Source organism: Rhea pennata, chromosome 1 (genome assembly GCF_028389875.1).
Source record: "Rhea pennata isolate bPtePen1 chromosome 1, bPtePen1.pri, whole genome shotgun sequence".
Lineage (NCBI taxonomy): Eukaryota > Metazoa > Chordata > Aves > Rheiformes > Rheidae > Rhea > Rhea pennata.
The window spans coordinates 2,254,135-2,278,039 of NC_084663.1; the positions used below are offsets into that span (position 1 = coordinate 2,254,135).

The window sequence follows — 23,905 nt, forward strand, 5'->3', positions numbered from 1 at the left end:
TCATCATGCAAGTCACTCCTCCCCTTTTAAATCCTCTCCAAAATGACGGCACAGAAATTGTAGTGCCTGAATGGTGAGACAATAATGCCTATGGAGAAGAATTATTACCCTGATTCCCCTCTTTCCTGGCTCTCCACGGATGCCAGCTTCTCCCTAAAAGAGAGGAGTAGAAGCTTTTAAAAGCCTACTTCAGTCAGGTTGAACACTCGTTGATGATATTAATTCTACTGCACTTACATCTGAAGCAGTCAATTTAAAGGAAAAGAACTGAGTTCACCTACTATTTCAGTTGCTCTGAAGCTGGCACTGTCTCCTCTTTGGCACAGCTTAACGCTTGGGAGGTCAGTATAAAGGGAGGCTTACAATCACCTGAGATGTTTTAAATTAGAGGTGCTGTTTTAGAGCAGCTCCAGAGCTGAAGTAAATGGGGCAGAATGTATAAGGTGACAACAGGGTATTCATATTTACAAGGGAAATGGGGTTACGCTATTTCCACCAAACCCCAGTGTAATTTGTGTGGAAGATGTCTTCCACATCTGCTGCCCTTCTGGAGAGCTTTGCCAGGAGAGCTGGCTTGGTTCTTTCTTGGCCTTTCTTTTTCAATCTTTTACTTTGGAAGGCAAAAACAAAGGCAAAATTAAGAAAAGAAAAGCCATGGGCAAGATGAAGATGGTTCTTCATAGTCTTTTCTAACTCAAGAACAAGGCTACGGGGAATAAAATGAGCTGGGGTTAGCTTCAAAACAAATCCACACACTACTTCTCTAACCTGTGCAATGCCTTGCTCAGGATTTTGAAGGTGTGAAAAGTTTTTGTAGGCTGACTAAACAATTTAGCGGAAGAAAAATCTACCAAGAGCTATCAAGCTCAAAAGACATCACCTCTCACACAGGATATCGCTGAATGACACATCTTTAAATGAAGAAAGACTATTCCAAAACAGAACACCATGTTGTCTTGCTCTTATATCGTTCCCAGGGCTTCCAGGGCAGTTGGTCACTGTTGGAGGTGAGGCATTGGCCTAGATAGACCATCAGTCTAATTCAGTTCAGCCCTTCTCCTCCGCTGTTGTAACAGCAACAGCAGCTCCAGCTGCGAGTGAGGATGGTGTGTTTGCTACCTACATGACTCTGGAAAGCATGGACTCTCCGTTTGATTACCTTGGTCCCAGAGGTGCCTTTCTGCCCCGGTTCTCCCTAGAACACAATGCAAAAGTGATAAATTACATTTCCACCTATGGCCAGTTTTGTCATCCTAATTTCCCACCCAAGTTAAAAGTCTTGGTGTGATTCTCATGAGTGCCAGCCTCAACTACTCCTGACTCCAGTCAGTGGTGTTAGGCAGAAGTTTAGTCTTTTTTTCAAGCCTTCTCTAAGTGATCCCTTTCCACTTGATGTTCAGGAAAATCCAATGGTAGGTTCAGTAATGGATAAATTCCTGGATGTTCAGTAGCAACAGTTCATCCCTTTGAGCTGATGAAAAATCTTCACCAACTACAGTTAAGAAGCCAGTTATGAAATCCTTGTGAATAGGGTACCATTAGACCATAACAACAACAACAACAACAACAACAATAATAATAATAATAAAAGAGCAAGCCCTTCAAGGCTGGTGTAACAGCACCAGTGTGTTAGTTCCCTGCATGTCAGACAGATACGACCCAATGACAAAAAGACATAATACTGAACAGTGAGTAGAAGTTCTGTATCCAGCCAGTGCCACACAAACGCCACGGTGCAATGCATTTGTTCCACCCTAGCCAAGTGTTAAGAGACTCTGCACCAAAACACAGCCTAAAGCATGTCCTAATTAAAGTCATCGATGGATCTACCTTCTCATTTGCTAGAAAAGAACAGAAAGAGCAAATGGGAAGGTAGATCCTTTAACAAACAAGCCAGCATGCCTAATTAGGGTTAGTTTGTCAGGACCTGCGTTGCTCAACATTGCCATTCTGCAACCTGATCCTTTCCCAGCTGGGCCTGCGTAAGGTGCATCTTTTTGACCAGTCCCACTTTGATACTTGTTTCAATTCGCTATTGCAAGACATAACCTGGGGTCGTTAACTGGGTACACTGTGCTGCTGTGGTTCAGCATGGTCATTTTACTGGATTCTTAGTTTCTACTTACATCTTTACCTCTTAGTCCAGTCTCGCCTGGTTGCCCAGGTAATCCTCGTTCGCCCTTCTCTCCCTTCAGACCTCTTTCTCCCTAAAAAGACCAAGATAATATTTACTTTCTTCTTCTGTATTTCATAGCCCCCATACTTTAGACTACGCGCAGTATGTCCTTAGTGAAGGGACAGATTCAGATGGCATACCAGGCCACATGGCCATGTCATTGCTTCCACAGTCCTCACTGTACCTTGGGCTCAGAACATCTACTCTGTGTGAGGCAGAGTTGTGCTTAGGCTATCTGCTCGGTGGACTAGGTTGGAAAGCATTTAGCTTCATTCAAACATAGTTTGTCCCAACCACATGAAGAGCCTTAGTGGCACTGCAGGACAGACTGTTGTGAGGATCTCTGCCTCCAGGAAGCTTTACAGCTCAAGTGAGATGGCCTCTTAGTGGAGACCCTGTGCATAGGTTGAATCTCGAGAGGTCAATGTTGACACAAGTTCAGTTCCCACTCCATGGTTCAGGTCCTGTTCCCAGGTTAAATCAGCTGAGATCTCACAGATGAGTACCTGCACATCTTCTTTACTTGGGGTTTGAACAAGAGACCTTCCTCATCCCTCAGCCACCACACCATGCTGTCCCCCAATCCAAAATAACTCGTACTGCTTTCTCCACTTTGTGACTGCATTAACACCTCCTGCTTGGATGCATTCCCATTTATCTCTTTTCACATCTAATCCCTCCTTGCCAATGAAGCAGATCCAGACTAAATATACAGTTCACTAGGCCACATACTAATGCTGTAACATTTCCCAAATCCATGTGCCCCTTCAGCCAAGTCTGGGGAGAAGCATTGCTTGAGAAATGTATTCTGTGAGGCAGAGCCTTTGAACGAACACCACATTCAGGATGTTTTCTGCAGCTCTCTTCTGACCACTTTAGAAAGATTTGCTGGAAGGAATCCTAGAGGCCAGATTTTGCAGAATTTTCTAAGGTATCTTTTTTCATATTGCTTTATTTTCCATACCTCCAAGATGACTCAGGTGTGAACAGGCACTCTCTAGGCTTCTGAGCACTAGCCTAAAAATTCAAGCCTAAATAGTCTCTACAGACTCCTCAGAGTTAAACAAAAGTACAGTGTGAAAAGGCAGCTTTAACCTTTGGTCTAACTGTGTGCAGGATGCTGCGCATCACATAGAGACTGCAGCAAAGGAGGATTTCTTCAGGCCTTTCCAGCTTTTGAACTTCCCCCATATTTTAACACTGGTTTCATGGCAAAGATAATGCTCTTTACTCTGCAAAACTCTCGTTGGCACAGCATTCATTGTGACTTTGCTTCGCACACTGCAATCACCGCATATACTCACCTTTGGACCAGATTTGCCAGACAAACCTACGTTTCCCTGCAGAAATACAGACCATTAGTCACATGGCAAGAACAACACAGGTAAAATAATTCTCTGTCCTCTCCAAAGGGTGTAAACATCAGATTCACTACTGCAAAGCTGCTTTTTGGCTGCATATATTAGAAATCAAAACACTGTTGTATGATGCATAGAAGGGGAAAACATACGGTGTCCTAAGAGAAGGGCGTATACGATCTAGATGCATCTGTCTCCTCCTTGGCTTCTCCATTTTTGAAAACACTAATAGTTTAGAGACTAAATCTGACAGAGAGGTGGGAATCTCAAAGATGTTCTGTTGGGCAAGAGTATTCTGGATTAAAGTGAAAGACGCTATTAGTATTTGTGCAGAAGCTTTGTACATTAGCCCAACTCTTACCAGACACGAGTGAACTCACGTGAAAGTGACCAGAAATTTGCACCTTCTTAGAAGTAAAATTCAAGAAGATAAAGGTCCAGTTCATCTTCAAGCCACAAAACCATTGGAAATGGAGCTTTCTTGGCTCTGCTTTTCACAGAATTATGAGTTGAGCTTTGTGCTTTCTTCTAGACTCACAAGGGATCCTCTCTCTGCATTACAGAGAGTAACCCCTTTACAGAGTAGTCCCTTCTTAGTACTTAGACAGATTTTGCCTCTGAGCCTCCTGATTTGCCTCTTTTGCCATCCATTTCCATATCCAGCATGTTGCCACACTCACCCTGTCACCTGGGTCTCCTTTCAGCCCAGGCTGCCCAGGAATGCCAAAACCCGGACATCCCTGGAAAAATCAATGACAACGCATGTCTCAGTGTAACACCTGGGGATCTTTTCCTCTCTGCACCCCTAAGTATGACAGAGAGAAAGCTAGAGCTAAACCCCATGATGCTCCCATCTGCCAGCTTGTTCTTATGGCCTCCACAAACCTCATTTCCTCACAGCCCTCTTCCCTTCTAACCACATCACCCTTACCGCCTCTCAGAGATGCCTTGTCAGCCCCTTTCCCTCCTGGCAGCCCTCTTCTTACAATTGCTACAACAATCTGCTCAGCTCAACATCCGCATCAACAGCAAAAGTGGCAGCCACTGGGCTGGGAGTTCTGGGGATATTTGCTTCCACTTGGCTTCCAGTTCCCTCCCGAGAGCAGCACCCAAGAAAGCTGCTGTCTAGCACCAACCTGGCCATATCTTCATCTGAGAGCGTTTTTCACACCAAATTTTGTCAGCAGCCTTCAAGAGCATTTAAGAGGTAACTCTGGGTTTGGCACTGAAGAATAGGAGAAGGACCAGCGGCTAACCGGAAGGATCTTTGCTCTTTTGGGCCACAATCCATGGAAGAGTCTTCTTGTGGGGAGCCAACTTTCACTCAGGCATTATCTGGCAAATCTAGCAAATGGCTATATTTGCCTCATTTGATGATCACAGAGTGAGAGGACAGATCACAGGGAGGAACCAAGGGATTCATATTTTCCCATTAGTGGGACCTGGCAGAACATCATCTGCCAGCCCTGTGAGATGGAGAGATTGTGTGACTGCACAACTGCAGCTCTACCAGACTCTTCTGGTTGTTTCTTGCTCTCAGTCTACAAGTGCACTTGCAGATCTTGGAAGCAGTTCTTCCATTGCCTTGCATAAGCTGCTGTGAGTGACTCCACTCCACTTGTTAACTCACTCTGGGAGCCTGTCATATGTCATGCTCTTGGTTACCACCTTGCAAGTGATCTCCACCCTGCCATCGTATAATTGATGCAAGCTTGTTGCCAGTACTGTGTTTTCTGCTGAGCAAGATGCATGGGGGATATAGTGCCTTCCCAGAGTAGCTTCAGAGCTCAAGACATAAATCTACACGTCTGAAGCTAGCAGAAAAGTATGGAGCAGATCCTAAATATTTTTGTTAACCACAGGCAGCTGGGTAAGATGAGCATTAGTACCTCAGCACCTCTCACTGACATCCCTTCAAGAAGCCTTTCTTCCTCTTCTCCATGTGACCACAGGTCTCCATTTGGGTTACAGCACATTGCTGCTCCTTGATAACATAACTTAGGAATGAATTCAGTTTACCTCAGAGCTTCCTTGGTGGTCAGGAACAAAAATAACCTTCTACCCATACAGGATGTGCTGAGAAAGGCAAGTGCGTTACCTTCTCTCCTTTGTCTCCTTGTATTCCTTTGTCTCCTTGTGGTCCCTGGGCCCCAGTTGGTCCAATCTCTCCCTGTGAATAAAGACATCCCCAAAGCTAATAATATCATGCAAAAAGGCCAAGCCTTGTTCATATAGCTCTCTAGATTTGTATTTTGCATTTTCAAAACATTCTGAAAATTGTTCCCTTGAGAAATCTCCCCATCCATCCATCCTGAAATTTGTTCTGCAGCTTTTCTCTGTAGTACCTGGAGTTCAGCCATATAAAATCCATCACAGTAGTTACATCCTTTCTGCCTAGGGAGCTCGTACAGTCTACTGTAAAGTGCTGTGTGTGTATTTACAGCAGTGAAAGTGTGATAAAATTCAGGTCCCAGGCCACTACCTAAATGCAGCCAGCCTAGAAGAAGGGACTAGTTTCTGATAACCAATATTAAGCAGTCTGGAGAATCAGAAAGGCAAAGGGAGGTGGCTCTCGCAGGAGTCTCTGCTCACCCAAACCCATTCCCACTCTTCCCTAGTACAGAATGCTTGGAGACATGGGCTGTGCTGACAAGTTGCATGGGGGAAGGTGTAAGTCGTGAGTGGACCCTTGTCTGGTTAGGAGTGACCATAGAAAATTACAAGAGTAAATGAACTGCAAACATCTGAGCTCAGAGGAAAGGATGTAAGTCATTGTTTCTAAGGGATGGGGAGGTATGGGGTATTCCTGAATAGTCAAAATGGATAGTTAAAAATATGTCAAAAATGAATAGTTAAAAGAGCAAAAGCCAAAAAAGCTAAGAGGAATTACTCTTGCAGTAAGTATTTCTTTATAAGGACAAGGGAAATCTTTTATTCCTCTGCAGTCTAGCAATGAGTTATCAAGAATAAAAAATTGAAATATTCCAGGCCAGGTAGCACCACAAGGCCTCTTCAAAAATGAACTGTATCTATCATGCTATAAAAATGTTCAATAAGAACAATGTAGCCTGGGAACAGCTATGTCTCAGATATATCCCTGATCTAAGAAAACTCAATTTCCTCTAGTAAAGTGAGTCAGACATTGTGACAGGGCCCCAGGGAGGTGGGGAAATCTCCATCCATGGAGATGCTCAGAAGGCAGCTGCACAAAGCCCTGAGCAGCCTGATCCAGCTTTGAAGTTGGCCCAGTTTTGAGCAGAGAGTTCAACTCCAGAAGCCCCTTTCCAACCTCAGATATTGTTTGACTCTAAGTCAGTTCCTCACTTGGCTTGAAAGCTGCTTCTAAGAGTGGGTCGGATCTGTGTTTCAGTGATCTCTAGCTTCTAAAACTAGAATCTGGAACCACCAAATTTCTCCATTGACTGGAATTAGAAAGAGAATGACAGGAACAAAATATGCATCTATCTTTTGTTTAGTTTAACATTTGAGAATGGGGATGGGTAGGAAACTGTGTGTGTGCAATTTTTCTCTTAATAGAAACAAAAGAAATATCATCAGGGCAGGATTATTGCTACTTTTCTAATCTCTTTTCTCTTCAATCCACCATTAAGGTTATATGACTCAGGTGGCAAAACACTGTCCAGCCCTGACTTCTTTAAAGAAATCATCTAAGATTCAAACGGTGCTAACTGATGGACTTACCCTGATGCCTTTCTTGCCTGGAGGTCCCAAAACCTGAGGATAAAAAGAAATCACAGAAGTGCTCTCTTATCTGGAAAAATGATCTCCCTTCCAAAGGAAGATTCATATTACCTTGTTCTAAAGCAAGATAATCTCAACCTTGTTGTGGAATAGGAAAACCATCACCTGTCCTGGATCATAAACCATGAGAAATGGCTACAAGACAAATCATAAACCCAGTGAAGTCTATAAAAGAATCCCACCAACTTCAACAGGTATTTGCTCCAGGAATGGGACTGGAATATCACTTGTATGCAAGCGGTAGCTGGCAGATGGCTGCTGTGGCCTTAGCTATCACATACCAAGGACTTAGCAAGTCTTCATGAGTGCACTAGCACTCTGCAGAGCAGCCCTGAGCTGGATTCAGGAACTACAGAGCTTCTTACCATGTTTCCAATACAAATCTGCCACTGTTCCTAGGAAATAATCCTGGGATGCCCCTGCTCATTCAAGTACCCCCCCAGGACACATTGATCTTTAGTGCTGGTGGGTCTCAGCACATAATACAGCCTCCAACTACTCCCACTGCCATTGCAGCAGATGTGGTGCATACAGAGGTGGCCAGCTCTGAGGTTCCTCCTTAAAGTTGTCCTGACATTTGGACGACCAAGAAGAGGGGGCTGAAGGAACCCTGTTTACACATGAGAATGAAGCAAACAAGGCTCATCAGCAGTGACTCTTCAGCAGGGACCACAGCAATCCCATAGTGAATGAGGCGCCCAAGCATGGGAATAGGCCTCTAGCAGAGAGGACCATAGAGCTTCAGCAAGAGGAAGGCTTTAGCCTCATGTTTCCTGCATAGCAGTGAAGCTCCTTTGAGTATCCAGTGAGAAACTGGTGCAGGGCTGGGAATAAAAGAAGTGGAGCAAGACAGCAGAAGACATAATTAGTTGGAAGGTCAGGGTAAAGGTCTTTTAGTTCAATAGGACACATGCCTGCAGTTCAGTAGGACACACCTCTCTTGGTCCTTGGCCTGCTAGCACTGCTGACTGTAATGCTGTATGGTTATAGCACAAGCTAAGTGTGCTTTGCTGTCCCCTACTCTGTGTACAGGGAGGGTGATAGAAGGGTTGCAATCCGTTCGTAATTACCCCCATAGCTGGAGCACCTGGAAATCCTGGGTTTCCCTGCAAGACAAGAGGAAATAAAATGAACAATTTTGGGGTAATGAAAAATGTCAGTTCTTTGCTCTTCCCCATCCATTCCTTAAATCAGCTGAATACTCAACTCAGAAGCACAAGAGCAAAACAGACAGGAGGGGCTGAGCAGTTGGGCTAAAAGTATTTCCTTTGTCTTATTTGATTGCAATCACTTGAAAGCAGCAGGGAGAATAAAACTTGCAGTCTCTCCCTTTCCAGTCTGATTCATGGGACCTGCAAGCTAACTGCTTGCTGTTACGTGATGAAGGAGGAAAGCTCATGTGACTCCCTGCTGGCTTCTTCTCTCCAAACCCCCCTGCAAACATATACTCAGTTGTACTTGCAGGAACTGCACACGCGGCACAAGCCAGGGGAAGTGCAGAGGTAGCGAAACCCAGTGGTCACACAGAGGGTCTGATTCTGCCCTGTCAGGACACCTGCACCCATGCTGGTGGCACACATTGTTCCTTTACTGTTTGACTTACTTGGTCTCCCTTCTGCCCTGGAGGTCCTGGGAGTCCCTGTAAGAGAGTAAAGGAGAATTTCTAGCAGACTGAAAACAGATCTAGCACTTTTCGTCTTGTGCTGTGTCCCTACTGTAATGACGGGCTCCCAGCTAGAGGCAGGGAGAAAGGAAGCTCTGCAGCCCAATATTTTGCTGACTATGAGACAGCCCCGTGAGCCTGCTGTGAGTGCTCTTGAGTGAGAGACAGAAATCCTCACATCTAGATAGAGATCTCTAGCACATCTCTCAAGCCTGGCCTCATCTGCCAGGAGACTAAGAGCAAAGTGGCAAGCCCTCATCCCAGGCTAAGCCATTAAAGATGGGCCTGAGAGGATGCAAAAGCACATAGGTAAGGGTGAAGTCTAGTCCCTCTGGCAGTGGTGGACCCCAGGGCTAAGCCTACAAGTTTTCTCGTGCCTTCTGGCTGCAGCCAAGCAATATGTGGCAACATGCTCTGCTGTTCTCCTACCCAAAGTGAGGACTCGACAGCTCCTTCCACCACTTGCAGGGGAACTCTGAAGACCACTTGCAAAATAACTTGCAGTAAAACTTTGAGGTCCCTTCAGCTCTCCTCTCCTCGCTCTCCTTGCAAGCAAGAGAAGATGTGGAGATAGCCATGAGATGCCTGGAAGCTACCAGACCAGGTCAATGCTTCATCTAGTCTAGCATCTGGATTCTACTCAGAGCTGGGAGCTGCAAGCACACGTACCCAGCATGCTTATAGGGCCTACGGTACTATTAGAGCATATAAATTCAAGATAACAAGGACTGATCCAACATTGCCAGACCCTGGACCTTCTACCATCAATGCTGAGGTAGGCAGAGTATCCAAACCAGTTGCTGGGAGTGCCTGGCTTATGTCCGCACTCCATGCTTAGGATCCTTGCTCCTTTCCTATCAAATAGTATTCAAGGTTTGTCCTGTCACGTTTGTGAGTTGTAGACTGCTCAGGGGATTTACTGTCCATCAAAGATCTAGCCCCGTGCACAGAAGCTCCTTTAGCAAAAGTGAGTTCTTGAACACTGTGATTTCGTGGCCTGCAGCTGCCAGGGACTCTGTAACATGACCCATCTACACCTGCTCAGACTAGGGAAGCCTTCAGCATGAGCTCAGGATGGGGGGAGCCAAACTCCCTCCCTCTCGCTCTCCAGCCAGATACCTTAACTGCTCTGCCCCATGCCTGAAGAGCAGACCCAGGTCCGCCTTCTCTCCTGCTCTGCGCTCCTGTGCTGGCCGTTCTCACCTTTTCCCCTTTAACACCAACTTGCCCTTTGTTACCCTGGAAAACAGAAGATGCTTTAGTTAAGACAAAGGCTCCACTGGCAGAGACATTTGGACCTGAAGGTGTGCATGCCCCACACTCTGCAGAACACGGGTCCCTTCATGGGAGAGGATGAGGAAGGGGGGAAAGCAAAAAAATAAACAGATAGTGTTATACATGTGTTATATATAGTATATAAAATATATTACATGCATAGTGCATGCATCTGTATGCATATATATATTAATATATATTATATCTATATAGTATCTATAGTATGTTAGAATTTTTGTATAAACGTATTATCTATTTCATAATAATATGCAATATGAAAACACATGTATCTTACAATATATGTATTTGTGTATTCTGTAATTATTTTGTAATTATTTAAATATAATATACATAATTTTATTTATATATATATGTATATATTTTTACATATACACACACACATGTGTATGTGTGTGTGCGTATGTACATATATGTACATTTATGTACACATATGGACTGTCCTGAGCTTGGTTAGACTGTTCCCTTTGAAGGAGCTTGAGATGTCCAGCTGGGATAGTCTTTTGGAAAAGGCTTAAGAGTTTACAGCATAAATAATTGGGGGGTGAGGGTTGGGTCCTGGCTAAGCTCAGAGGTTGAACATGACCAAGAGGAGTAAGGAGAGATACAGGTCAGAACCCAATTACTCTGTGTGCATGTGCCTTCGCCTGTATTCACATTTTTTTAAAAAATCTTTTTGATTTGATTCAGTTAGAGCTATACCCTTGGGCCAATTGGTCCTCCTTCTGTGGGTGGTCCTGGCTCACCCTATATGAGAAAGAGCAGCTGTGATAGCCTCATGCTTCCTGTGAAGTCATCTCAGAAAGTGCTCCTTACCAACACCAGCAGCAACCTCGACAGCAAGCAACCTGCCAGGCTTCAGTCTTTCTCAAGGAGAGTCCATGAAATATCACAAACCCACATTTATTAGCACTGAACCAGGACGGGACATCTCAGGGAGGTCTTTGCTCTTACAAGAAGCAAGACATTAGCAGCAAACTGCTGCTATTTACGAACCCTGTGTGATACAGGGAACCTTTTCCGGGCTGAATTTTATGGATGGCCCATCCGTCCAAGTCAAATCCAGTGAAGTGTCGTTTGGTAACGAGAGTAACGTCTGTGCTCGGATGGAGTTTGGAACCGGGGCGTGGTGCAGCCGATGGTATTTGGGCTGCCCGATCTTAAGCCCCGCAGACGTGCCTCATCCCAACAGGGTCCCTCCAGCGCACAGACAAGCAGGCATAGACGGGGTATCAGCGATTCCAGAAAAAGAGCAGACTCACCGTCCGTGTGAAGAATTTTGCTCTGCCTTTGAAGCTAAAGGGTAGGTGGCATGCCTGATCTACTGAGCTAGGTCAGGCGGTAGGCTGCACTACCACTTGGTCCCTGCTGTCTCACGCGAGGCCAGGGGACCTCACAGGGCCCCATGCCCTGCTACAACGCCCGGGAGAGCACAGGCACTGGCTCGGGGGGGGGAACCACTGGATAGGTCTCCCCCAGCCATCACTCGCTCGACTAGCCGACGGGGCAGGCAAGCAAAGCCGATCCTGCTCCAAGTAGGGGCATGCCGTGTCACGTCCGGTAGGGTTTGGATGACCCGTTCCCCAAGCAGGTCAGAGCCAGGTCAGTGATGGTCGTTGGGACCACCACCATGCCCAAATTTTGAAGAATCGCCACTGGGCCAATGGCTTATTCATAGGCAAAGACCTTACGGATTTCAAATCCTCTTCCCTTTCATGAAATAAAACAGCACCACTGCAAAGGGAAGCAAAGCATTTTGTTTCCAGCTGAAGGAAATGTTTTCCTTGATATTCCTTTTTCTGTCATTTGCCACCTCTCCTGGAAGTATGTCTCTTTTGGGGCAGTATGGATACTTTTTAAGATTAGCAGAACTGAAATAAATCAGGGACTCAAACGGATACTTTTGGCCTTCAGTAGTAATTCAGAGAGTATATCTTGGTGCATCTGGAAAAGGAGCATGCAGAGAGCCATGTAACCTAGTCCTAAACTGTTGCTCTTCTCAAAACCAAACCCAGGACTGTGTTGAGACGGCTCATGTACCCTCTGAATCAATGCCTGGTACTGCCTTCACTTGGCTCCCAGCTCCTGGGGGCCAACATTCATTGTGGACTGGGCAGAGGGCATTAGGGGAAATTCAGACTTCCTGAAAATTTGGGGTGCTGGACTGCAGAACGAGCCATCTTGCTTTGGTGCCAAGCCTATAATACTAGCTGAAGCCAAGTGCTTCAGAAAGAGGCAAATACCTACTCTGAACTGTGTTTCGAGACATTTCTACTAGTGCAAGGCTGAGGTGGAACGTCTCCTTTTGCCTGCGGCAATTGTCTGTGTACATGCCAAGATCAGCTTATTTCTCCCACACCATGAGTTTTCCAAGTATTTTGCTACATGGAAAGCCTTGGTGTTTAATTCCCACTTCTCTGTGAATAGTGAGAGCTGGAAGATATTAACAGTCTGGAAGAAAACCTTCTGTGCCTGCCCTGAATCCCTTCTTGACCAGCCCTTGCCACACTTCATCTCCCCTGGGTTCACAGCAGGGGTGCCAGATCTGGAGTGGAGCTACTTTAGTCTAGTCTCTCGCCTCTGAGCATCAGATCCCAAAATCATTCCTCTCCACTGACTCCAGGCTCAAAGTCAAGTTAAGCCCCCTCCACATACAAAAAAACCCCAAACAACAACAAAAAAACACAATCTAAAAACTCCGCAAAAGATGGGCACTTCCAGAAGACAACTCAAACCTTAGGATGGGCTGAATCACCTCTCACAAAGCTTGACTTTCTCCACTGAGAAAGTCAAAAGTTTCTCCTGGCACACTGACACACCTGATGCAGGCATTTAATTAAGTAGGAATGAATCTGGGCCCAGATGGTGCCTGAAAGGCAGCAGATGTGAGATAATCTACTCCACATCTTTTTCCCTCCTCATCCCTAATAGTGTCAGAGCTGGGACCGAGCTGTGCTGCATGAGGTTCCATATTCCTCCTAAAACACATCTGCTATGAACTGTTGCGGCTTTGCAGATCTTTACCAGCCACAAAAATGTCATTTATTGATTTATTAAAATACTGCATCTTGCTACCATTCCAGATCTCTGCAACATCTTGCAGCAATGAGTTCTACTGGTCAGTGACTGCTGACATGTAAAATTATTTCCTTTCTCTGCTTTTGAGCAAGGAGGCAACATTCCTGGAACCTATGATGATGGCTGGAGCTAGATGCTTTCCTTGGCACCTGAGTATTAGGCACAGAGACTCAAGTTCAGCATGACTGAATGTATTTCAGTACTCACCTTTGGTCCCTGTACTCCTGGAGGACCCATTACTCCCTACAAAACAGAGAGAAGGGCAAAAGCTCAGACTTTAAGACACAAAGTCTTCTCTCCTGTGTCTCTTCCCATTTTCAACCACATGCCCTCCAAGGAAAGCCTAGAGAAGGGGTATTGGAGGAGACTGCAGAGACATTGAGCCCCCTTGGGGGACTCTTGCTGCAAAACTTGATGAAAAATTGCCATCCTACCTGTTCTCCTTCTTCTCCCTTCAAGCCAGCAGTGCCAGGAATGCCCGTTCCTGCCATCCCCTGCAAGGTAAGCACAGCATTGCACTCAGAAAAGCAGACCCCATGCCAGGAGGAAGGCACAAAAAGTGTAAAACAAGGAATGTCCCATCCTACGACCTGTGTTACAGCTCTGCTCTTAACTGTCTGACAAAGCTGGAGGGGAGAAATGTACTCTGTGGCCATTTTGCTAAGACATATGCTTAGCCATCTTCAGGCAAGGTGCAAATAATTTGGAGGAGGGAGCAGTAAAGAAAGGGCCTAAGAAAGGGCCTGTGTGTGTTTTCAGCCACCATTTGAAATAAAGTAGGGGAATTAGTGAAACAGCCCCATCCAGAGGACGGGCAGCATGTAGGGCTTGGGCTGTGTTTGGGAGAAAAGACCCGCATGAGACTGGGGAAAAAATCCCTACATGCCTCCACTTTATCTACACTCAATCTATCCCACTATTACTTCCTATCAGCTATTTTCAGCTCTTCCCTTGAGCTGATGGATTCTACAGGTATCTGATACATGTAATGACCTTTTCTCCCCTTGGTCCAGGCAGTCCAGGAACACCATCCAGCCCTACAGGGCCTGGCAAGCCGGGTTTCCCCTGCAAAGGCAGAGACATCATCACATCTTTGCCTTCCAAACTGTAAAAGATAGGGTTTGCTTTTAAGTGCGCAGAAACACAAGCAGAAAACTGTATATCCTGATGGGCCCATCCTTTGCAACTGAGGATTTACAGAGATCATCATGCACACCCAGTTGGCTTCTTCCCCCAAAAGAGGCTATGGATCACTGGCTTTATTTGGGAAGGGAAAATAAAGATGTGTTTGCTTGTTAGATGTAGAGGCTGGGTACCTATGTTGGTTTGGCGGTGGATGCCTTCTCCAGTGTCTCCTCAAGGCTATGTTGCTCTAATAGAGTATGCTCCTGATTTCAAAACTAACATCTGAAATAAGGAAGTGGCTGGTCTGTTGGATGTAACTCTGTAGTATTGCAAGCATAACATAAAAGCACCCATCTCTGATGGGAGACCGTAATAGGCACCTTAGGAAGGACACAAGAGCAGAACATGCATATAGTCCCTGAGTAACCTTGCAGGCTTGAACTATTTGTAATTCAGGGATGTGGTTTCTTTATTCATAGCAGCGATCAATGGATTTCTTTTCTTTTCTAATCTCCCCTTGAACTCAAACTTCTTACACCCAAAGTATCCTTGTGAAACTTCTGCAAAGAACTACCTCCTTTTTTTTTTTTTTTTTTTTTTGTCTTGGCCACCCCAGCTTGGTCCATTTGATATCCCATGCTTTCCGTCTGCTTTCTTGCCCTCCTCTGGACTTATCCCAGTTCTTCCTTGCCCCTCCTGAAATGGGGAGTGCTGTGGGAAGGAGCAGAGCTGTACTCAGCTGCTTCATGGGTGATGGTGGTAGTGGAGGCTTGAGGGAAAGTCGTCTAACTGAGCTCAGCGGAAATGAACATGTCAGCAAGACGTATTTTATAAAAGGCCAGGCTAAGGCATGGATTTCTGGAGCAGCCTTCCCTAGGCCACACTTGCTACCATCTGCCAACATGATTGACTACACCAGAGGGTTTACTGCAGTTACGAGTGTGGTGATGGATGCATTTCTCACAGTCTTTCACCCTACGCTCTGAAGGAGAGCATGTGTTTGCTTTTTGCAAAACGAATGACTGTTATCACATGCCTTTACTGGGTTTCTAACATTTCCCTTTGATAACTCCTGAATGACAGGTCAGCAGGATGAAGCTGACAAAGTGAGAAATGCTTAATTGGCCCTGCTTAATCTGCCAGCCTTAGCAGAAAGGGCTTGTCAGCAGCGTGGAGCATCCCAAAGCGGCGGCTGATGAAAGCTGTCAATAGACAGGTCCCCGCATGACCACCCTCAGTAGCTGGTGTCCCAAGGTCAATGGTGCTTTTCCACCACTGGTGGTGGCCTGTGGCTCTCCTTCAGCAACTGGCCATTGGCAAATAACTCACCGGCTCTCCCACACCTCCTTTGTCACCCTTGAGGCCATTCCTCCCACGAGGACCCTGCATGAAGCACAGGACAGTCTTAGCATGTGTCCCAGCAGCATAGTCTCAATGGGCACCTGGCAAGGACTGAAATAAGAGCCTATTGGGCAGCTTACGAATAAAAAAACAAGGCTTGTCACCACATCTGAAAGTGAAAGTGAGCCTCAGATACTTACCCTGATACCCAAATCCCCTGGTTCACCCTGAAACACAAAGGGCATGAAAAGTCACCACGGAGCCTGGGAGCAGGGAGAAGCAGATCCTTCATACAGTCTTTCCCCACTTTCCTCGTTGAGGTGCACAGCAGCAGCACGCCCCTTTCATTAAAGCAGCTGCCGACCATTCCTGCACCCCAGCGCAATGCTGCTAGTCTTTTGGCTTTTCCCTCTCTGTTACTTCCAACCAAATGGCAGTGATGGGGAGGGGGGTTCTCTCTAAATTTAATTCCAGCAAAAGCTCCTGCAGGCTGACAAGCTCAGAGACCAAAATCCACTACCCCTTAGGGTAAACAGAGCTTTGGTAGAGGTGTCTGCTATCTCTCACACTCCAGACACCTCAACCCAGGAAATTTGATATCCAAACTCCCCTTAGGGTAGATGAGGGGTGTTTAGGACCCTTGATCTCTGCTGAGATGATCTGTACCCCCAATACAGGGAGGCACTTGGCGAAAACTCTAAATCCAGTTTTTGGATAAGGACCTGAAGCTGGAAAAGTTTTAGTGACCACTGAATCTGGCCCCACATCAGAAAAGTCTGACTGTAACCTTTTCAAGCTCCGTCATCGATTTCTGCTGTTTGGCGGCTGTCATTTTGAACTGTGATTGAACAGCAGGGCCTTCACAGTAGGAAAAGCCATTTGCAGGGTACCTCCTTTTATGCCTATGTGATTCAGTGGGAGAATCCTACAGGCCTCAGCACTGCAGAGGTCTTGAAGACGTAGATATTTTTTGCATAACAGAGAGAAGAAATATGTATTCCCAGGGCCCTTAAACAAACAGGGTGTCCAGGGACCATGGGCTATGCCATGTGCCCCGCTCTCTGTGGCTTAACAGTGCAGAGCCATGCTGCAAATAACCTTGCTCACCTTGATGGACATCCCTGGTGGTCCCTGTGGCCCAGGTAAACCTGGTGGTCCTGCTACTCCGGGAACTCCTGGCTGCCCTTTCTGTCCCTGCAACCACAAAAACCAGGAGAGAGAAGGTCATGCTCTCTGCCAGTCCCTCAGTTGCTCTGCTAGCCCCACATAAGCTCAGCAGGCCAAAGCACAATACTCACAGGAGGACCAGGTTGCCCATTCTGACCGGAAATCACCCCCACTCCTCCCAGGACATAACCTGGTTCGCCCTGCATAAGAGGGGAGAACACATGCTCAGCTGTGTTGGGCAGTCCAGGCACTAACAAGTACTTTCATGATTTAGGTGCAGCTGTAAGATCAGCATCCTTCGAGAGCAAACAGCCTGTGAAAGGCAAGAGCCTCCCTATGCTGCAAACCCAAACCGCCTGCTTGCTGCATCTCTGCTGTGGAGATACCAGAAAGCACATGGCCATGCTCATTAGGGGCATGGGGAAAGGACAGGACAGCTGCTCCTGGGAAGAGCCCACAACAGGTTATGAAACCTTGCCTTTCTCTGTCCTAAATGGGTGCAAACAGGCTTGTTCATAGCACCAGCTCTTAAAATACAGAATGACCCAACAGAGTCCTACCTCCCTGTGAAAATAACCTACTGAATTTTGCCAAGGGCCTGTAACAAGGACTGGCCAGTTTTCTCTGTGAAGACTTTAGCTGTCTCATAGTAAAACTGAAGAAAGACTCCTCAAGGGCTGCTAGCTGTACAAGGCCAGAAACATACATCTCAGAAGTTCACATGCACTAGTGGCTACTGTACACACACTTGGAAATAAGAGGCGAGAGTGCTACCATGGCTTTTTCCCAGTGAAATCCAGGAATGAAACTCACTCTGTCTCCTTTTGGTCCCACTGGTCCTGGATAGCCAGGAGATCCCTAGAATTAAAAATAAATTACATAGCAGTAAACAACAAAACATTTGCAAGACCATCATTGTGGGATGTCCAAGTTACAGACCTACCTCTAAAAAAATGTCATTCACCCTTAAGAATTTATGAAAATAGCTTCCTTGAAGTGAGTAACTGGTTTTGGTCCCAACACTAATGTGAATCATGTAGGTGTTACCTGTTAGTGTGTTATATGTCCCTCCCTAGTGATGTTTGCAGGTAAGAGATATCCAGGGATGCCTGAGATATTCTCAGGTATTTAACACTGGTAGACATGACACAGGATTTACAGGAGATCTATACCATTTTAGAGTATCAGCTGGAGGTTAGGTGGGATAGCAGGGCATCTCAAATGACACGTGAGGACTCTTTTTATGCAACTGAATTAAGACCAAAGGATGGGGTTCAGCTGAAGATTATGATACTCGAATGTTGTGTCTCCTCATGAGCCAGCTGTCTACACTCCATTGTAAGTGGTGGAGATCAGGACTTAGTTCAGATACACATGCACAAATGGCTTTTGCCGTTTGTGATGCTCTGTGATACCTGCCTGGCCTCCAGGTCTCATTTCAGAAGTGCTCCATTAGTCCCATATTTTATCTACTGTACATGGTTGCATTGGAAATCCTAGGGGATCTCAGATGACCTGGGACACCTTGATACCAGCCCTTCTCAAAAGAGTCCTCAGAGCCTAGAAGGTGATTTACCTTGTCAAACACAAATGTCTATTAACAGAGCGCTGGTGAAAGCAGATGAGGGACATTTTTGTAGCTGACTGCTGATCTAGTGTGTAAAGCTATGCTATCTCTAGTAAAATTGACAGCATGGAGCAAATGGCAGTACTTCTAGTGAAAACAAGGGTACATAAGGTTTGGCTGGTTTAGCTAGATGAGTGTCTTCCAAGCAATGATATGAATACCTTTGTGGAACTGTTAGAAGCATAATTAGTGTACGGGATGTCTGTGAGCAAATGATGCTACTGGTGATTATATGTATGATGGAGTGTAGTAAGACTGAGATATAAATGCAGAATGCAGGCAGAGTTTTTTGCAGTTCTTTCTTTCTTTTTTCTTTTTTTTTTTTTTTTTTTTTTTTTTTTTTTCCATGAGTAGCTCTGGTTCAGTGATGGTTACTTGGCTAGAAATATGTCAGTGCTGTGCTGCATTATGTGCCAGGTTTCTGAACAGAAGGAAACCTGAACAACACTTCTGGTACTGAGTCAAGTTCACAGCTAGTGGTGAGAGTCCTGGCTGGCAGGAGAGGCAGATCCTGGAAAAACAGCCGACAGACTCTTTCTCATCTTAGCTAGGAGTTATTCAGTGATGGCAACAGACCCTCATGAAGGCAGAATGGATCACTTGGGGCTTCTGCCTGCTTTTAGCCCAACTGGCCTTTGAAAGGCTTGAAAAGCAAAGGTTTTGAGTCCCACTTCGTGGGTGATCTTTACTGCATTTAAAATACTTACCATATTACCTTGGACGCCAGGGAGACCCTACAAATGAGAAGAAAGAGAGGGAGAGACTTCAGAGCCATGTTCACTCCTCTGTTAAAAGTCATTTTTACAGTGTTGTTAAAGCAAATACGTACCTTGAGTCCTGGGGGACCAGGAGGACCTGTCCGCCCTGGTCTGCCTGGCAGCCCAGGAATACCATCCTTCCCAGGTAAGCCCTAAGCATATAGAAAGCAAGAGTTTGTGAGCTACAGCTCCAGACCTGCAGACCCAAACAGCTTTGGGCACCCCTAGCTTTGTGCATTGCTACAGGGAGTCCTCAATTCCTAGTATACCGAGCAACTTTCCCTATCACGTGGAAGATAAAACCTGCATCATTTTGTTTTAGGCCAAGTTATCGCTGGAGAAATATCAAATTTTCAAACCCAGACAAGTTTTGTAAACTCTGAGATTCTAGGATAGATCTCTGCCTTGCTACTAATTATTTAGTTGTATATTGATTAACCAAGTGGATGGTTGAGGTGGATGGACTCACCCTCTCTCCTTTCTCTCCCTTTGTAGTAAAGCTGTATGGGTCATAACCTCCACGAGCTGGTGAGACCCTTAAGTTCTTGAAAGGAAAAAGAAAATGGAACAAATGTTCAGAGAATTATTTCCCACCACAGGATGGCAAATAAACCTAAACCAGAGTGACTGCAAAACAAAGACTAGCGCACTCCTTGACCTATGCAAGAGAAGCAAGTGTTAAGATTGACCGTGCAGAAGACCTGTCCATATCCTTAGACCCTTCAACATCCTTCTGAAGTTATGCATTGCTTAAAGTGTTTCCAGCTTGCACCAAAACTGAGAAGAAAGGATGGAGAACACAGAGCAGAGGGAGGAGGAAGTGCAGTCAGGGAACGAATTGATATGTCATGAAATCTTGGCCTTGTTACACCTACAGTTCAGGATCTCCTTTTTGGTTCAGAGAGGCAGTAAATGCTCTTGGTTATGTGTTTGCCAAAACTTAAAGTTAATTTCAGTGGAATTTTTCTCTCTCATGAGAAACTGTGGAAAGGAATTTGGCAGAGGTGAGAAAAAGACCTAATTCAACCATCCATGGACAATGGGGGAGACATTCTTCTCACCTCATTTTAGATGGCCACCAGCATAAACATCTCTCTCTGAATACTTATGGACTGAATCACAACCTACACTTTGTTGACTACACCAACTAACTTCTCACTATGATGACTTACTATTGTGGAGACACTCGTTTACTCAAATGAAACTAGCACATCTGAGTGAATTATCCAGAGCCACTCAGGAAGTTGGTGAGAGAGCAAGGAACTACAGCTTAGCAGATAACCTCCCAAAGCTGACTCTGTCAGGGTATTTTTTTCTGTGACAGTTCCAGGAAACTACTTGGAAAGACTGAACTTGCCTTAGAATTGGCAAAAATGGATACCCACCTCCTCCGGTGAGTTCAGGGTACATGGCCACTACTATTCTTCATTTCCTCTGGCTTTCTGCTTGGTGGATGGGTAGAATTGCCTCCCAGTGTTTATTTCTGCAGAAGTGGCAGGTCCTAGGATGACCTCCCCAAATATGAACACAGTCTCCAAAGTTAAAGGCCTTGGAGGTGACACAACTGCACTGAATGCAGTGTAGGTGTGAGAGCTGACCTGACCAGAGCAGTGAGGGGGATGATTGAGACAGTGCTCTGAAATACAATCCGCTAAATAGACATCAGTGAACTGATTTTCACCTTTAAACACCAAGGACCACAAGTCTCCTCTCCTCTTTGGATGTATGGTTCAGCTGAAGGTGGACCAGGGACCAGCTTGCTCTCTGTGTCATCAAATGGCAATTGCTTATCTGCTTCGTGTTCGGCAACCTATAGCAGGGAGTTCGGGTTAGATTAGTGATCCTTCATATTCTGGGGCCAGACACCACCATCAACCTGCAGCAGATGTCAAGAGGCTATTGTGCATTTATATCACCAATCTTTCAGCTGAAACAGCTATCAAATACTGCTGCTTGAGATACTCTGCAAACAAATTCACATCCTGACCAATGATCTACGGACCATAGCTGGAAGAGGGCATTGAAATTACAGTATGTTCAAGTGCTTCATCCCTGCAGTGGCCTTATGTAACAAAACCTTCAAAGCTGTATTCTAGCTTCCCCTTTTTACTCCTTTCATTTCAAAGCTTTTGTTCTTTGTTTCCAGGTTTGGGAAGCAAGTGAGGTCAGAATTGGACCCAAAGTCCCAAATCTGTTTTGCCCTTCTTGCTTTGAAACATGGCTCATGGGTAGGCGACTGCCCTTGTGCATGAGCTGTGCCAAGCAAGACAGCTTTTATTCAAAGCTCTGTGAAACAGCTCACCTCCCCAGGCAGTGGCTGGGCCCCTGACGGCTGCAGGTCAGAACAAATGATTTCTATCAGCTCTTGGAGGATATGGGGAAAGTCATCAAATGTGCTGATGTAGAAAACATTCTGGAGGTTTTGCTGCAGCAAGATGCTGTTCAGCTCAACAGGGTCAGCTCCGGAGACACCCACAGCAATGATGCGGATCCCTAAAACACATTGCTTGCTTAATGGAAAAATGTTCAGAATCAGAGTTTTCAAACCCATCATATTCTTCTTGTTGATATCCTTTGGTAGTAATACATACTCGAACAGTTAAGAGACAACTCACATAACCAGCATGTGCGAGTTCTAGCAAAACCAAGAAACTCTTAGTTTATAATGAAAAAAAGAAAAGACAAAGGAGTGAAGAAAGCCAACAAAGAATTTGAAAGGCACAAATCATGCAATATACCACCCAGAACAGCCTGAAAATTCAGCTCCTGGTTGTATTAGAAGGATAAACAAAGCCTTGGGAAACACAACACGGCAGTCCTTACCTAAAGCATGGGCTGTTCTGGCTGGAGGTAACACATCATCCTGTGATCGCCCATCGGTCACAAGCACCAGCACATGAGGGAAAGCTGCTCTCATCCCTCTGGAGGACTGAAATAACTCCTTGAGCATGTAGGCTATACCACGACCTGGGCAAATGTAGAGAGACACTGTGTAAATCTGTCTAAATATTAGGTCTGCAGGTGAGGAGGGCTATGGCTTCCACTCCACAGCTGGGCAAAGTAGGACATTCAGTGTAGCCCTGTAAGTGGATAGCAGCTCCTACAGCAAGGCAACACTTTCTGGAGGGAGACAGCAATGAATCAGATTGACTAAGATGGTTTAGGTTAAATTCAGCAGATAGTTTTGGAAAGGAGAAAAGAAAAAGAAATATATTCAGGAGAGTTGAAGCATTTCCCCAACATTTTAGGAAAAAAATGCCGAATTCCCATTTTGAAATTTCTTTAGAAAGATCGTGAAAGTTTCAGGAAAAAAAAGCCCTCAACCTGAAAGGATTAAGAAGCCCCAAAATATGATGGAAAGACTCCTGTGAGGGAGGAAATGTATCCATCCACACAACATCCATAAAAAAGAAGGGTTAGAGGCAAGGTTATCTAAGAATTTGCAAATTGACTGGTTTCATACTACCTCTCTACCTGACCAGTCCTGTCCAAATTCTTGTATTCTGCCTAGCCCCACTTTTCTACGTTCCTGACTAATACATCACCAGGCTGAGGTATACAAGGCCTCAGTTAATATATATGGGTGCCTTTGGTCTCAAGGCTTTAATTTGTACTGTCTGGAAGGCAGTTAGGTGGGCCATTTATAACTACACCCATTTTAGTTAAAACTAACTACCCCCATTTTAGCATTACTGCTTGTGTACCTTCAAGGAACCAAGAATACTGTGCCAGGAAGGAGTAGGTGCTGTCTACATTTTGGCTTTTTAGCTACCCAAGTCAAAAGCAGCTAATTAAGAGCTGTGTTATTTGAATAGAGCTAAACAAAGTACAGCTATGTGATGGCATACCACGAAAATAGAGCAGGGCGTGCTGTTTTGTTGTGAGGGTAACAAGACAATAAACCCCGCAATTTGCTGATTTAAATAAATGTGCATAGAGTGGGTAATAAGGGTGCTTTAGCGTCAACTATTCTTATCAAATGTTTATGGGCTGCTCTCCAGGCTAGGTGTAAAAAAAATCCCTCAAGTGTAGGCAAGGGTATAAAACAATGAAGAGAAACCCAGTAGTAAAAATAGGACATAAGTAAGGGCACCAGGCTAGTTGGATAAGCCATGTCTGGAAATAAAACTAAATTCATCCTTTGTTCTCAAATTTTAAAGAACTTTTGGCCATAACTTTCTACCTGTAGCAGGTATAGGAAAATGGGTTCAAAACACTCAGACAAATGCATTTCTGGACTCTAGCCTCATTCTTGAGCCATAAGGTCTACAACCCATATGTGGGCTCACACATGCACACCAGTTTTTGTGTTGCCTCCAGCATAGCGTAGCTCCTTGACGGCTCTGAGAACGCTGTTGCGATCTTTGTGCTGGTGAAAGTGGAACGCTGCTCTGGGCTCCTCGCTGTACTGTGCTACAGCAACCTGCCAAAGAAAAAGCCAGGCTAAAAAAGATGAAGTTCATACTATAGCCACCTAAACTGAGATGTCTTCATCTCACCAGAATAGTCTGTTAATTCAGGAAAACGTCGTCGCCTTCCTAAATCTTACAGATTACC

The 23,905-nt window shown here is 45.3% G+C and overlaps 1 protein-coding gene across 26 annotated transcripts in view; it reads right to left on the minus strand.

Annotated features, from left to right (window-relative positions):
* The window catches only part of LOC134142700 (collagen alpha-1(VII) chain-like), a 131,067-nt gene that overhangs the window by 64,033 nt on the left and 43,129 nt on the right, over positions 1-23,905 (minus strand). For 20 of the 26 annotated variants that reach the window (XR_009958955.1, XR_009958957.1, XR_009958959.1 and 17 more), the window contains 25 exons: positions 23,648-23,771; positions 22,172-22,315; positions 21,651-21,841; positions 21,030-21,158; positions 19,818-19,892; positions 19,420-19,500; positions 19,298-19,324; positions 17,777-17,821; positions 17,095-17,163; positions 16,904-16,990; positions 15,997-16,023; positions 15,785-15,838; positions 14,324-14,395; positions 13,765-13,824; positions 13,538-13,573; positions 10,163-10,198; positions 8,900-8,935; positions 8,367-8,402; positions 7,237-7,269; positions 5,633-5,704; positions 4,215-4,274; positions 3,481-3,516; positions 2,127-2,207; positions 1,160-1,195; positions 109-153 (listed from right to left, as the gene is read on the minus strand). Coding sequence is in view for 21 of the 26 variants with exons in the window: in XM_062580205.1 (XP_062436189.1) it covers positions 109-153; positions 1,160-1,195; positions 2,127-2,207; positions 3,481-3,516; positions 4,215-4,274; positions 5,633-5,704; positions 7,237-7,269; positions 8,367-8,402; positions 8,900-8,935; positions 10,163-10,198; positions 13,538-13,573; positions 13,765-13,824; positions 14,324-14,395; positions 15,785-15,838; positions 15,997-16,023; positions 16,904-16,990; positions 17,095-17,163; positions 17,777-17,821; positions 19,298-19,324; positions 19,420-19,500; positions 19,818-19,892; positions 21,030-21,158; positions 21,651-21,841; positions 22,172-22,315; positions 23,648-23,771 (1,692 nt within the window). In the remaining 5 variants the exon portion in view is untranslated. The remainder of the gene's footprint in view (positions 1-108; positions 154-1,159; positions 1,196-2,126; positions 2,208-3,480; positions 3,517-4,214; positions 4,275-5,632; positions 5,705-7,236; positions 7,270-8,366; positions 8,403-8,899; positions 8,936-10,162; positions 10,199-13,537; positions 13,574-13,764; positions 13,825-14,323; positions 14,396-15,784; positions 15,839-15,996; positions 16,024-16,903; positions 16,991-17,094; positions 17,164-17,776; positions 17,822-19,297; positions 19,325-19,419; positions 19,501-19,817; positions 19,893-21,029; positions 21,159-21,650; positions 21,842-22,171; positions 22,316-23,647; positions 23,772-23,905) is intronic. The other 6 variants (XM_062580242.1, XM_062580224.1, XM_062580175.1 and 3 more) reach the window with 5 other exon arrangements.